The 15,671-nt window shown below is 35.1% G+C and overlaps 1 protein-coding gene across 1 annotated transcript in view; it reads left to right on the top strand.

The window, feature by feature from the left end:
- Positions 1 to 3,880, top strand: part of LOC131074294 (regulatory-associated protein of TOR 1) — a 71,865-nt gene extending 67,985 nt beyond the window's left edge. The window contains exons 21-23 of the mRNA XM_058010879.2: positions 733 to 818; positions 1,089 to 1,164; positions 2,959 to 3,880. Of these exons, the coding sequence (XP_057866862.1) occupies positions 733 to 818; positions 1,089 to 1,164; positions 2,959 to 3,297 (501 nt within the window). The 3' untranslated portion in view covers positions 3,298 to 3,880. The remainder of the gene's footprint in view (positions 1 to 732; positions 819 to 1,088; positions 1,165 to 2,958) is intronic.
- The last annotated feature ends 11,791 nt before the right edge of the window (positions 3,881 to 15,671 follow it).

Genomic DNA, 15,671 nt, shown 5'->3' with positions numbered 1-15,671 from the left:
AACTAGGGGTGATATTCCGTACATGTTAATACTAACATAGGAAATGTTGTGAGAGTTAGAATATGAGTACAAATAAAAGACTATATCATAAAAATGATGAATATGTAGCAGGAAGTAGAAATTATAGATGAAACAACTAATAAGGAGACAAGAAAATACTGTACATCAATAGCAGCACCATGGATATTCTCAGTGGTCGTCTGAGACCACTGTGAGTAGTGTTACTGGTTCTAGGACAAGTCAGTCACCTCTTTTCTTATGATCTGGAAGCACCACTCTTGGCTTTGAAGTGTATAAATGAATGAGGTAGTAAGCAGGACCTTCAAGGAATGACTCTTTTTCCTTCGAGTAAGAAAATCTTAAAGGTTTTAGCTGCTATACAGTAAACTGTTGTATGGTATGGATGTTTATTAGTTTGATGTGTAGGTAGTTAGGTATAACTTTATTAGGAGGTCTGTTTTGAATAGCATGCCATGTTTGTTAAGAATAAAGGGCTGAAGTAGTTGCTATTAAAGCATTTTGTTTGCAGGTTCAACTGGACTTTGAGATGTTATTGCTATGATCTTACAGTTTTATAAGATTATTAATGGAAAATCATTGAAAATGACCTAACTTTTTCGTTTCATTAACAATGTTTCATGTTTATAATTTTCCTTAGGATGGTCAATCTTCCCCAAATAACTCATTTTTTTGTAATTTGTAATCTTTGTTAAATATCCATGTGCTTTGCAGTCTGCATCCCAGGTTCATGGCGGGCAGCTAGCAGCAGGAACTGGTGACGGATCTGTTAGACTCTACGATATACGGACAAGGGAAATGTAAGCACAGACAATTTAATGAACCGATATATGAACTTGCTTAATGCAAAATATTAAGGAACCCCCACTAATGCTTATGTTTGAATTGTCTTCCCTTATGAAAAGATCCACAAAGATCAAATTTTATTTCTTTCAAACAAGTTGCATAACCCACAATTTTTAGCTTTCTTATGTATTCTTGAAAACTATGAATACGGCCATATTAGAATTCTACTATTATTCTACTTTTCATTGAATTTAGGATTGACAGTTCTTTTGTGGTTATTACAGGCTAGTTTGTGCAATGCGGCCTCATGTTCAGAGAGTTGTAGGAATTGACTTCCAACCAGGCTTGGATCCTGCAAAGGTTTGAACACCTTTTTCCCTTTTCTTTGATTCTTGTGCAATTTAAAACTTCTGTTCTCTTGAGATGGAAAGACAAAAAATTAATAGATCAAAATACCACCATTTGATTTCATGCTAACAACCTGTCTGGTCCTGGTTGCTAGTATTGATAAAATAAACCCACTGATCTGAAACAACTCAGAAAAATATCAAATATTTTAGTATTACAAGTTTTGTGATTCTTAAAAATCTACAAGGTTGCATGGGTACTTGTTCTGGAGACTTGGACGCATATCCCGAACCGGAAACTTGGTTGGAAACGTCTCCATAGAGAGGAGACTTCCTGCTAATGTATCCGCCCGTCTCCCACCGTCTCCAAGCCAAACAAAAAAAAGGAAACCTTAAAATGTTAAAAAAAACAAAACAGAGGAAACAAAATAATCAAAATGTAGTACAAACGGAAGAAAAACAATGCTCAAAACAAATGCAGGTCACAAGGATTTCTTAAAACGTTGCAACAGCCATTACTGAATTATTATATCATATTTGATGTCATTATATTTAATGTTCAATGTCATTATATTTTCAGAATTTCTATAAATTATTAAATTATATTTAAAAGAAATTGGCATCTCCAAGTACCCATGTCTCCTATTTTGAAAAAATAGCCGTACCAGTACCATCACCAGTCTCCAAAGTCTCCAAGTACCCCCGTACCCGTGCAACCATGAAAATATATTTGTTCTTTTCTTTTTTTGATCAAAATTGAGATTTTTTTTTTCGCTGGAAAATGTATCCAAAGGCTATCACATCAATTGCAGTTGGGTATTTTGCACCTAAAATTAATCTAGAATGTAGAATAGGATAATGGCTTATCACATCTAAAGTTTAAACGATAGATATTTCTTCTTTATAAAGGAGACTAGTTCTGGCAAATTTTAACTTTTTTAAAAGTTGCAAACGTTCAATAATTTGTCTAGTATTTGCTCAATGCATTTATATTGGCAGCGCAGTGGTATTGGTTGTAGTTTGGTATTTACACCTGAATTTAACTCGGGATATAGAATATATCATATTGCTTATTTCATCGGAAATTTGCTTAACAAAATTCAGATGGGGCAAATTTGGCTCTCTTTTTTTTTGTATCTGATAGTTTTCTAAAGCTGTTTGTATCTTCCTGGGTACTTAAACAATATAAAGAGAATTTGTTTAATATGACACTAAAAATGTGATGGGTTATGATTGTTTGTTTGGAAGTGTTTAATACCTTTTCTAGATGTTAATATAGTAAGTAACATAGAAATCCATTGAGAAACTTATTATAAAAAATACGGCAGTCAGGTCTGCATCTCTGTGTTTGGCAATTACTTAGTGTGGTGAGTTAGAGATCCAATTGCTTTTATTATCTGATCTTTTCACCGCACAATTGATGACACTGTTTACTCTTCATCAAATAAAATTTAATCTTGCGAATTCTCTTTTGTTTGTAGGGTGACTGAGTTTTATTATTGCTCTTATAATGCTTGAGCTTACTTTGTGATGTGCTTTTTTTTAACGTTTTGACACCTTGAATATATTAGTCTGATATTCTGCATGCTTATCAACACTTCATTTTAGTAATCTTTATTAACTATATATTAGTTTTATGATTAGGTTTTTCTGCAGATAGTGCGTGCTTCTTTGCTATTAGCATGTTTGTTTTTTAACATTTTGATAGCTCAATATACATTAGTCTGCCATTCTGGATGTCTATTAACACATTGCTTTATTTATCTTTATTTAGTATGTATCAATTTAAGATTAGGCTTTGCTGCAGATAGTGAGTGCTTCTCAATCTGGAGATATTCAGTTTCTAGACATAAGAAACAGCAGCAGTCCTTACCTGTCAATTGATGCTCATAGGGGCTCATTGACTGCTTTGGCTGTTCATAGACATGCTCCAGTGATTGCAAGTGGAACTGCAAAGCAGTATATTAAGGTGTTTAATCTTCGTGGTGATCTGTTAAACATTGTGCGCTATCACAACAGTTTTTTGGGGCAAAGGATAGGGCCAGTCAGCTGCTTATCGTTTCATCCATACAATATTCTACTTGCTGCAGGAGCAACAGATGCTATTGTGTCTATCTATGCTCGAGAAAATTCACAAGCAAGATAGCCTAGAGAGCTCTGGCCACTGTTTTGAACTGTGTATCAGAAGATCATGCTTGTAATTGTGTCTTGGAGGTGCGGTCATTGCTGCAGGAATTCTTGTCAAGCAAGGTTTAACTGAATGAGGATTTTGGTACACAGCAATGCCAACCCATCGTTTCCTCTTGTTCCTCGCTATGGGAATAAATTCCTTTTGAGGTTTTGAGGAAATGGGTTTTTGTCAAATATGTATATTTATATTCATTGGTCTTTTGGCAAGAGGTGATTAAAGGTTTTATGCCTCTGATGGAGCATCTCCTTTGCTTTGTTTGGGCTCTTCACAGTAACAGAATAATGTGTGGAAGGACAAAACATGTAAATATTTCTTGTTTCATTTTGTAAACATTTCCATTGCATTGGTTTGCAACTGTTGTCATTACTTTGTAGCATTTGTTGTATTTGAACAGATCAGGGTTGCACTCCCTTACTGCCTTCTAGGGACGAACTCAAAATCTGTAAGCGACCCTGGTCAAGGCTATAGGGTGTACACTGATTTATTGTATTCTTTTCTTGGAAATATGCTAAATTGTAAGCATTGAAGGATTGTTACATATTCTGTTTTCTAAACCTTGTATGATGTGGACTTTCAATTCTGGAATCTTGAGGCATTATATTTGGATGAGTCGATTATGGGGATTTGGACCCCTCTGTATATACAGAAACCTTGAACTTGCCACTATGAGGTATTTTTGAGCAACTCTCATCGGGAGTGCATGCTCATTGCTCTACTTGTTCACTTAAGAGGCTGCCTTGGGCTGTTGGACTTTGAATAACAAGTCTGTTGAAACATTTCTTGGAACATGACATCTCAATTTTGGGTGTTCCTGTTGGAGGATATATTAATTTGTATGTTATCTGAAAGAATATTGAATGGTTCCTGTGCAAGATGAGGGATTTTGTGGATTCGCGATTTCAGCTCATTTATTCGAGAGGGCATTTCTGACTGGAGATGAAGTGTTTAAAAGTATAGAGCATTTTAACCCTTTAGAGCATATTTGGTTGGGGTTGTATGATATGTTATTGAATTCTTAAGGAGTTTCCAAGGATGTCACTTTGGTTTGCTGCATCTTTGACTTATTGTCATCACAAAGGCTAAATATACCTCAATCTGGAAGGGTCTGGTACCAACTGAAGGCAGATTTGGAATTGTTGGGTGTTATGTGAGTCCATGGCTGGGAGCTCATTCTGTTTGTCACTGTGACTGATCAATTTTCAAGTACATAATATTCTGAGTGATGGCTGCTGTTGAGAACACATGGTTCAAGCATATTTATGCATTTGGTTTGGATGAACAATGTGTAAAGATCTTGAATTTTGGTTTGTGATTGTCTTTTTAAGTCACTCCTGTTTTGCTCTTCCAAGAACAAGGTTGTACATGTACAGAATCAAAGAAGTACGTGTATTAGGTGGCCAATTAAGTGCAGTGGGAAGCAACTTTTTTGGATGCATCTTTACTGGGTTCGGTTGCACTTGCATATCAAGGAGGTGCAAGATTATTTCCACAGATAATATAAAATTAATAATATGTGGCAATTGAAATTTTCTTTTCTTTTCTATTATGTGGCATGTTCTGTGGCTATGTTAGAATACATCATAGCATGAATTACTTCCGGCATATTGCTATGTATGCCTTGTCATCGTCAGAGAGAACCACAAATGAATGTCGACATTTCAAATGATAACGTTTTCAAACAAATATTATCAACCTCTTAACTTGGAAGGTTATTTTAACTGTGCATGGATAATCGGTTCCATTGTATTTTATCTTGTAATGGATTATGGGATGCATCTAGTCAGAGAATTCAAGCTCTAATATATTTACAAATATATTATTTCTATTCTAGTGAATTTTCTACCCGGCTTTGTCCAGTGAGCTGATTACTGTTTCTATTGTTACACTAGAATATGCCACACTCATATATGCTCAGTGAGTACCTAAACGTATTATGTATGTAGTGAGGGCTTACTAAAAAATTGTTCCCAAACTAGTGTGATGCCCAAATATCTGAAATCCACCACCATTTAGGGGATGGTTTAATGATTGCTTTTTGTTACCTTTCATTTTAACCAATTGTTAGCTGATTAGCAGGAGGACAATTGTAAAAGACTTGTCAGTCATCCAGAATTGTATGACATTCTGTACAGACTTCCCTCAGCCAACTTTATCACATTATCCGCACCCCGTCATCTGTAGAATATTACTGGAAATTTAAGCCACATGCCTGGCAAGGTTCACTCATGAAAATGAGGTATTCCGATGTTATAGGGAGCTCACCTGTCAATGGCCAACCTTACGTTGCCTTCTTCCACCAACGAATCTTGCTTATATAGAATTGCATGTCACCCTCGTTATTTTCCTCAACACATGACACAGCTGTACTCTTGGAAATTGTTTATTTGCATGCACCTGCTCTCGTTAGCTTAATACATATAGCTGGTCTTTGCAAAGGGAGTGCTGTGGACAATGAGCATATGATACAACAATTATGGCTGAGGAAATGAACCTGACTCAAAGAAATGCAAGCATTAAATCTATTCGGGTTAAATTTGAGTCAAGGAAACCACTATGTTAGTGATGGTTGGAGTGGGAAAACCATGGGTGGGCACAACGAATGTTTGGGGTTTCTCATTTGAGATGCTAGACCACAAAATCCACCTAAAGCCAAATGCTTTTTCTCAGTGTTAGAAATTGGCTGGAGCTGGGCTTAGTGGATGAGCTTTACAAACATTAAATTGTATATGTTAATCTGGTTCAGAGAGTGACTTGGAATATCTGCTTTGCATCTGGTTTACATGTTTTTCTTCTCAAGCCATTTGTTTTGTAGGGTTTTATTAAGATTTCCACATGAGAAGTTACGACAGTTCCAAACAAAGTGATGCCCGGTAAGCTCAACTTTGCTTTGCCTATCGGCACACTCGCTGCACTTTGAAATAGTGTAGGTGCTAATATAATGCCACTGATCTTATGCAGTGACTGTCTTGAACAGAGCAAGATGTGCAGTGTAACGACAGAAGCATTGGGGAATATAATGGTTATAAAATCTTTGTGCTTTTAGATTTAGAGTTATTTATTGTGTGCAACTGTGTCAGCGATAGGAATGTATTGTTCCTATATATATATTTTTTTGGTCGATAAATGGCCGAAGCCAAAAATTTTATTATTTATAAAATGGAATTAACTTGAGACCATTCGTGCGGGCACCGGTAGGAAAGGAGGACAAAAAAACCTCCTATCTTGCTCGGGGCTTAATCAGCCTAGAAACCATGCAATCCCGTATTTTAACTAAATCTGACTAGGTAGACATATTTGCTTGTCAAATCCTTACTCATGCATCCAGCTGCCAGTCCATATCGCCCTGAATTTGTCCCCACTGGAAAATGCTAGATTGGATAAGCCAAAATGCTCCTTATCCTCCTGTTCCGAAGGATTCAACTTCCTTTCCAATACTTGTGGAGGTTTTGAAGACTTGTGTCCGATATCAAGTAAAAGAACTTTGCCATTCCATAATAAACAGTGATACATCTCCATTTGCTTTGTAGGCTCTCCCGTGAAAGCATCTTCTTGTCTTGCTCCAATAGCCAAATAAGAAAAGTAGTAAGAAAACCGAATGTCGCTGCAGTCAACCACATGGATAATGCAACGGTTTCATAAAGGCCCAATGAGAAGAATTTATCTTCTCAATAGGCACCATGGTTACTGGTCTTGTATCAGTATATGGCTCTGTGAAATTTACCTTCGCATTGCGGCTCAAGAGTATTGTGATATCAGACACAACTGCATCAAATGTCTTATTTGTAACCAGGTCAATGAGGTCACTATGGTCTGAATTTTCTTTGCTCTCGTCAGAAATTTGAAATTGATAGTCAAAATTACAATGGAGATTTTCCATAGCTCTCTTAAATATATCTATGCTGGATCCCTCAAATTTTGATGTTTGTTTGACTTTGATATGTTTATAAAAGTAGGAAACACCACATTTGATGGTACTCCCACTGTAAACTTTCTGAAGCCAGTAGGTGGTATTGAGGATTTAATTGGTCTGTCAATCTTTGCTCCATTCAATTTGAATTCTTCCTTCATCCATGATGCTACAACTCTGATTGCCCCGTTTACCACATTGACAATGTAATGAATTTCAAGAATACCATTTTTACTGAATCTTATGTTCCCACTAATTCCCTTGAAATTGTTGTTGATTGCTTTCTAAAACAGAGCACTGCCTTCATCAACTGCTCCTTGTCATTTTGAAACTTTCAAAATTTCTCTATAACCCTTGGATCATCCACCCACCAATTTTGAGCTAGTCCTTTTGCTGTTGCTTTGGATTGGGCATCCGCTTTAGTGTTTGTTTCCTTGTAAATGTGTCTATAGGTATAATTATCAAATAGTGCCAATGTTGTCAATATTTTGTCTAGCAATGCTTGCAGACGCCAATTGGGGGTACTTGCTGACCTAATAGCATTGATAAGGATCGCAGAGTCCCCTTCTATTTCTAAATTTTTAATTCCTCTTCTTAAACTTTCCTCAAGACCCATTAGGAGGGCTTTAAATTCTGCTATATTATTTGTATCCGAGGGTATGCGGATGGATAATTTGCCTTTGGTATCTCCTTTGTGGTCTCTTATTATGCGCACCTGGATTACATTTTGATGCACCGTCAAAATTTAGTTTAAGCCAGCTTACTTTCGGAGGGGACGACACACCATTTACTCTATGAGAATTCTTTTTTCCTATAAAAGGGGGAATTTTCAGACCTTTCCACCTGAACCTAATTTTACCATCCCAATTTGTAAACTCTTTTCTAGAATTGGGAGTAAGAGCTAGTTTGCAATTAATGTTTTTTAGAGCTAGTTTGCAATTAATGTTTTCCACAATCGAGCTTTCTATGGAATTGAGGATTGACTCTATATTCCTTGCATTATTTTCAAAGAGTCTCTTGTTATGTTCTTTCCAAATTTCCCATATGAGGCAAGAAAGAGAGATTTCCCATAATGGGCTCGAGAGACCATCTTTTGGCTTAATTGGCCAGCTTTGGAAAAGAGAAACACTATCATTAGGAAGGGTTGTGATCCACCCAAGTTTTGCACACAACCATCTCCAACATTTCATTGAGAAGGGGCAGATTAGAAGAAGATGATCCACTGATTCCTCCTCTGCTTTGCATAAGATGCACCTAGAGGGACCTTCAAATCCCATTTTCCTAAATTTATTTGCTATTAGAATTTTTTTTTGGTTGCTAGCCATGCAAAAATGCCTGCTTTTGGGATGACTTTATTACTCCAGAAAAGCTTTTGAGGAATTCCGTCTTCGTAGATAGGGATTTGATTAACAAGAAGATTATAGCCTTCCTTTACTTTATATTCACCGGATTTGGAAGGGGTCCACACTAGTGAGTCGTTTCCATTTCTAATTACCAATTGTCTATCCTTTAAGATCAATTGGAGTTGGTCAAGTTCATTTGGAGGGAGAGGGAGATTATCTAGTTTCTTCCAGCCCCATCTAAGTGTTGGATCCTCCTTGGAGATTTCAATATAATCCTTATTGTGGATACCCCAATTTTGTTTTAGCCATGCTTTTGTTGTCTGAATATAGATTTGATTATCAATACTAGGATAACCACCCGAGGAATCTTCCCAGGAGACAAAGTCTATTTTATTGATTGATTTTAAGATGGAAAAATAGAAAAATAACACTTTGAGAATGCCTTAGGGTTGTGCATTGCTTCTGTAATGATGGGGAGGTTTTTGCTACATAAGAGTTTGCCTGTTTAATGGATATTGGAAGTTTGAATAAATTGTAATGATAATTTGATGTTGTATTAAACAATGGAGATGAAGTCTCCTTATATAGATTTACAAAGGCGATGTCTCTAAATGAAACAATCATGAACAAAAGACAAGAATAGAAACTACTTAAAGACGACTAAGATGATTAAGATGGCCATTAAGAAATATTGCAATATTCTAATACCCTCCCTTGATGGTCATTGTTCTAATTACCCAGAGAAAAACAGAGAAGACTGCCATTTACTTCGCAGAACGCTTTGCACAAATCATATAACCCGACGTTGGGTAACAAAGCTGTCCCTTCCTGTAGCCAGAGATACCAAGAACAACCGCATAAACCAAAACCACGATTTTGAAGAAAAATCAACAAACTTTTGCCTTTTTGAGAAAAAAATCGCCAAACCAAGAAATTGAATTTTTAAAAAACCATAAGACGAAAACCTGTACCCATGATTTTTGATAAAAAATCTAAGAACAAATTTTTGGAAAAAAATCAGATCAGAAGAGGCTCGAATTTTTCTTAAATTTTTTGCCACTGTATAAAACCCCATTGACCCACTTTGATACTATGTAATGATAATTTGATGATGTATTAAACAATAAAGATGGAGTTTCCTTATATAGATTTATAAAGATGATATTTCAAAAAATAGAAACTACTTAAAGACGACTAAGATGATTAAAATGACTATAAAAGAAACATTACAATATATTGTCAATGATTAGTTCATTTGTAAGTAAAAAAATAACTAAATGCTTGTCAAGATGGCGTCGAATTGAACATATGAAAACCTATAAATATACTCAGAAAATAATAAATAAAATATCAGAACTATCGCATTTATGACATAAGGTGCCATTTAAGCAATTATTGTTGTCATAGTGGAAAAAATATCATTTTTATGTGTACAACTATTGTGATAAGAATGTATGTACATTGGAATGTTTTATATTAATAGTTTGTCCTAACACAAATATTAAAGGTGAGCACAACAAATTCCTTGTATTTCTGATGAAAAGTGAAGGATAGTAATAATGTTTTTGTATCCAACTATTGGTCCATTTGTATAAGTTGTATTTTACATAATAATGTGTTAATTTTATAATAACAAATAATTTTGCGTTCAACTATTGTCCATTTGTGTTGGACATTAAAGTTAGAGATAACAAAATTAATGGTTACCAAAAGGTATTGCGATCATTTAAATTGCGTATAAGTTATATTGTAAATAAGAACATGATATTGTATTAACCACAAATATTTTTTTTTGTTCAACTATTAGGAGTGTGGAGTTAATCTAGAATGTACCTTAAACTAATTAACAAAATATAGAAAATATGAGTACTCGCAAACCATAACATATGACATGTAGGACTTCCATATATATATATATATATATATATATATATATATATCATTGATGATTCATGTACATGTATACAAGACTTTGCCTTAGTTGTATCCTTCTATCTCCTTTATACATTATACACATTCCTTATCTATTCTCCTATATCTCTTATCTCATATCCTCACCCTCTCATACTTTGTTACATTACATCTTTACTTATACAAATATCTATCCAATGGGATGCGACCCAAATATACTACTCCTATTCTAGATGATGTCTCTTTGATTAGAGCCTCCACAAGATCATTGCAAAATTACGGTATGATCTACATACATGCTCTAGTATTATCTTGCTAACATCATCCCACCTTTCAAAATGTTGGATTTCCCTCAAGACAACTCTATCGTGCAAGAATAATGCCCTTATAAATTTACACAATTTTCTCAAAGACTTCTTTGCAAAAGAGGCCATTGCAAAGTTGATCTTCATTAACTAGGGGTTCTACTCGCTCCTTTGCGAGAGTATCTCCTGATAGGTTCTAGTCTCCCTCTAGTGAAGTTTCTTTGTGAGACAAATCCTTTTGTTCATTTTTTCTTTTCACACATCTATAGTAGAGTTGTGGAGGCCTCTTCTTCTGATGGTTCTCTCTACGGTGGTGCAGTGGACACTCTCCTCTTTGTTCTTTTTGTGCTACGTTCAGATTGTATGGATTTTTTCAAGGATGTGCCAACTTTCAACTTTCCATACCTCTATGAAGTAGAGGTGCTCTATTCTTCTGGTTCTTTCTTTGGTATACCCTATTTCTCCTATACTTTCTCATGGTTCTTATCCACAAGTTAGATATATATTTAGCAATGTTGTCCATATATTCCTATTATGTGATGAACTTCTTTTCTTATGGGTCTTTGGGAAGGCCGAGGAGTGTGGTTGGATATGAGTCAATTTTTACACTTGAGAGCTCATATGGTAGTTCTAGAATCCAAGATGTCCCAGATTCAATTTATTGCATGAAAGTATAGTCCTTGTCTACTAAAAAGAGAATATCTTTTATAAACCTATGGACCACATCATAAGAGACACGTTATCTATTTCACAACTTCTATTGAATGGATTTGAAGAAACCCCAATATTTGTTAACAAAACCTATGTTATCAAGAGAAGGGGGAATACAAATCAAAATTTTGGGAACCAAGAAATTTTTGTATGTAGTATTTATACCTTAGACCTAGTCATATAAAGAGAGTAAGGAGTTAATCTAGAACGATTTTAACTAATTAACATGCTATAGAAAATAGAGTACTCACAAATAAATCTTCCTTGATCAAGGGTTCTACGTACTCCTTTGTGGGAGTAGATTTTGGTAAGTTCTCATCTTCCTCCAATGATGTTTCTCATTTAGCCTTTTCTTTCCTTTTCTTCTTTTCCCATTTCCCGACTCATCTATAGCAGAGCTACAAATGCCTCTTCTTTTGATGGTTCTCTTTGCGATGATGTAGTGGCCGATTTCCTCTTTGTTCTTTTTGTGCTACCTTTCGATTGTGCGGATTTTGGAAATGATGTGCCAACTTGCAACCTTTCAGACCTTTGTGAATTAGAGGTTTTTTGTTCTTATGGCTCTTTCTTTGGGATACTTCATTTCTCTTGAAGTTTTTGATGCGGGAGCATCTAGTGGTGTAAGGGCAATTTTGCATCACCCAAAATATTGTATTTTCCTTCTGTTTGTAGTTTTAAATCCCTAAACTACCCCCCCCTTGCATTCTCCTACAAATGCAAGTTGCACCTATTTTGTTGAAATAAAGTAATTTTAATTTAATTAAAATCCTATTTTCCCTCACCCACCAAACCCACTTGCATCTTAAACCCATTCTAGATTCTTCTAAACCATTTCTAATTAGCTTAAACCCATCCCCTAATTATTGTCACATTCCTAAGCAACTTGAAGTCACTTCTCAAAGCCTCCGAAGTCTTTGAAAAATATTAAATGCTTTATGTCTCCAACAAGTTAACCCCTAAAGTCTTCCAAACCATTAATGGTTCTTACATGACCATTTATGGCTCTTACATAACCATTAATGGTTAAACTCAACTCAACCACATGGTTAGAGACTTTCCCTCTAACTCAACCCTCATTTAACTCACAGGTCTCTTCAAGCATTCATTGCTTTGACCATGGTTATCCCCACTAACTCTCGATCAAGAGTTTGTCCATTAAATAAAGGCATTATTCATTGGATAAAAGCTTTATTCATTCAACTCAAGCCTAACCTTACCTCCCAAGGTAACCTTCAAGTCATCTCAAGCATTTAATGCTTCACCCCTCTCCTCTCAAGCCATCTCATGTTGACATTTGTCATCCTGGGATTGGGTTGAAAGCCCTCACATGGATCATGAACCCATTAATCTTGACCCTTATTGAGATTACTCAATCTCAACCATCCATTTCTCTATTTTTCCTATAATTAGAGCCCATTCCTTCTTAATCCAGATCAATAAATCTTGTATGCATCTAACCTATAGTAAAATTGAGAGCATTTAGGAGCAAAATCATGTCTAGTTTGTTATTTTGGCTAAAATGAATATAGATTAATTAGGTATTTTCTCATATCTAGTTTGTTTGCATTTGCATAGTCTTTTATCTTTATTATTCATAAATCTTGAATCTCCATAAGACATCCATAGTAGTGCAAAAAGCTGAGGGCTACACTCATGTGGAACTTGGAGAGGAGAGGAACAAGGGAGGAGCAACTATTAGCATTTTGGAGAGCATTTGGGAGGGTTTAGTGTTTTTCCTCTATTTTTGTGTGTTTTCTATAATATGTTTGATATCTCTCTTGACATGCATGCTTAGGATTGTAGTTTCTTTCATCTTTCGTTTTTGATTGATAGTAACTAACACTATCTTTTGAATCTCTTGTGTGTTCCTAACATCCTTTTTGCAGTGCATCATTTGGTGAACCCGACATAAATCGAACATGCAACCTTCTGAACAAACAAACTAACGTTTTTATAAAAATTGCCAAATTGCCACACACAGGTTGCGCTTTAGCGCTATTGAATTCGTTTTAGCACCTTTGATAGCTGAGGATTCAGTGCTTTCGTCAGAGTTTTGGCGCTTCTGTCAGAGAAGTAGCGCCTTTGTCTGAGTTATAGTGCTATTGTTGGTTAAATAGCACTACTGTAACTCTTTTAGCGCGGTTGTGCTCTCTGTGTGACAGAGATTTCATTTTGTTTGACAGTTTTAAGTAGCGCTTTTGTCCATCTTATAGTGTTGTTGGTGTTCTTTTATCGCTTTTGTCAGTCTTTCAGCACGTCTGTATTAAAGTAGCGTTTCTGTGTTTACACAGAGTAGCGCTTTTGTAACAAAGATTGAAAAAAAAAATCATGTAACCGAAAAATCAAAATTTTGGGCTTGTAGAAGCCCACCAAAAATCTTCTTTTTCACTAACTATTTTGTTTTTTGTGCAGGTTTTTGTTAGCTTCTTGCTTTGCAGGATTCGAGGAGTTAGGGATTAGAAAGTGTAGTCATATAATCTGTCAACTTAATTAAATGAATATTTAGTATTTATTTGATTATTTAACCATGAATCAATAATTAATTAAATTAATATTTAATTAATTCATCTTAACCCTCTTCTCTGATTAATTAAATCAATTATTCAATTTATTTGATTTAATTCACTTAACCACATTCAGACCATTAATTAAATAAATAAATCATATTTGTTTATTTAAATGATCTCTCACATTTAAATAAATTAATATTTATTTAAATCCCCCAAAATCCCATCTCTCACATTTAAATAAATTAACATTTATTTAAATCACCTTTATCCTCCACCTACTTGCATTTTCCTACAAATGCAAGTTGCACAACTATTTTAAATAAATAAATTATTTATTTAAAATCCTATTTATCCTCACCCACTTGAAACCTTTAATAGTTTCCCTTAAAGTCTTCAAACTTAATGACTTCCTTCTAGAGTCTTCTTAAGACTTTAATGGTTTCCCTTAAAGTCTTCAAACTTAATGGCTTCTTTCTATAGTCTTCTTAAGCCTTTAAAGGTTTCCCTTAAAGTCTTCAAGCATTTAATACTTTATCTTCCTTTTTCTCATTTAAATAAATTAATATTTATTTGAATATCCACCCAAATGCAAATTACACCATTTAATTGAAATAAATGATTTTATTTTAATTGAAAATCCCAAAATTCCTCCCACTTGCATTCTCCTACAAAATCCACTTGCATGCCCAAATCCCTTCTAGATTCTTCTAACTCCTTCTAATTAGCCTAATCCTATCCTAATCATTGTCACATTCCTAAATAAAAGGAAGTCACTTCTCAAAACCTCCAAAGTAAAGGCTTTATGTCTTCAAATGGTTAACCTCTAAAGCCTTCCAAACCATTAAAGGCTCTTACATAACCATTTATGGTTAACTCACCTTTTACCTTTGGTTAGAGACTTTCCTCTAACTTAACCATCCTTTTGACTCATGGGTCTCTTCAAAACATTTATTTCTTTGACTAAGGTAACCATTTAACCCTTGCACATTCATTTATCCCTTGGATAAAAGAAATATCCATTAACCTAACCCTAACCCAACCCCCTAGGGTAACCATCATGTCCCCTCAAGCATTCAATGCTCCTTATCTCTCCTCTCAAGCCTCATCATGGTGATACTTGTCAACATGAGATTGGGTTGAAAGTCTCACATGGATTTCAATCCTAACCCTTGTTAAGATTGCTCAATCTTAACCCTTCATTTCCCCATTTCTTCTATAAATAGAACCCTTCTCCTCAATCAAAGAAGGAAGCATTAGAGTATTGTTGTTATACTGGTATTAGCATAGAGCTTTTTCATAGCATCACTATCTACACTTGCATAACATTTGTTTATCATATTCAACCATCTTGAATCTCCATATGGCATCCATGGCTAGTGCTAAAAGCTGAGAGCTACATTCATGTGGAACTTGGAGAGGAGAGGAACAAGGGAGGAGTAACTATGAGCATCTTGATTAGCATTTGGAGGAGTATAGTTTATCTATTCTATGTTTGTATGCTTTCTATTTCATGCTTAATATCTCTCTTGATATGCTTGTTTAGGATAATCCTTTGTTGCTAACACTAACGTTTGTTTCTTGTGCTCTTGTGTGAGTTGCTATCAAACAGATTTTCTAATCCTTTTTGCAGAGCATCAGAAAG

Source organism: Cryptomeria japonica, chromosome 7 (assembly GCF_030272615.1).
Source record: "Cryptomeria japonica chromosome 7, Sugi_1.0, whole genome shotgun sequence".
NCBI lineage: Eukaryota > Viridiplantae > Streptophyta > Pinopsida > Cupressales > Cupressaceae > Cryptomeria > Cryptomeria japonica.
This window is presented reverse-complemented; position numbering and strand designations above follow the sequence as displayed.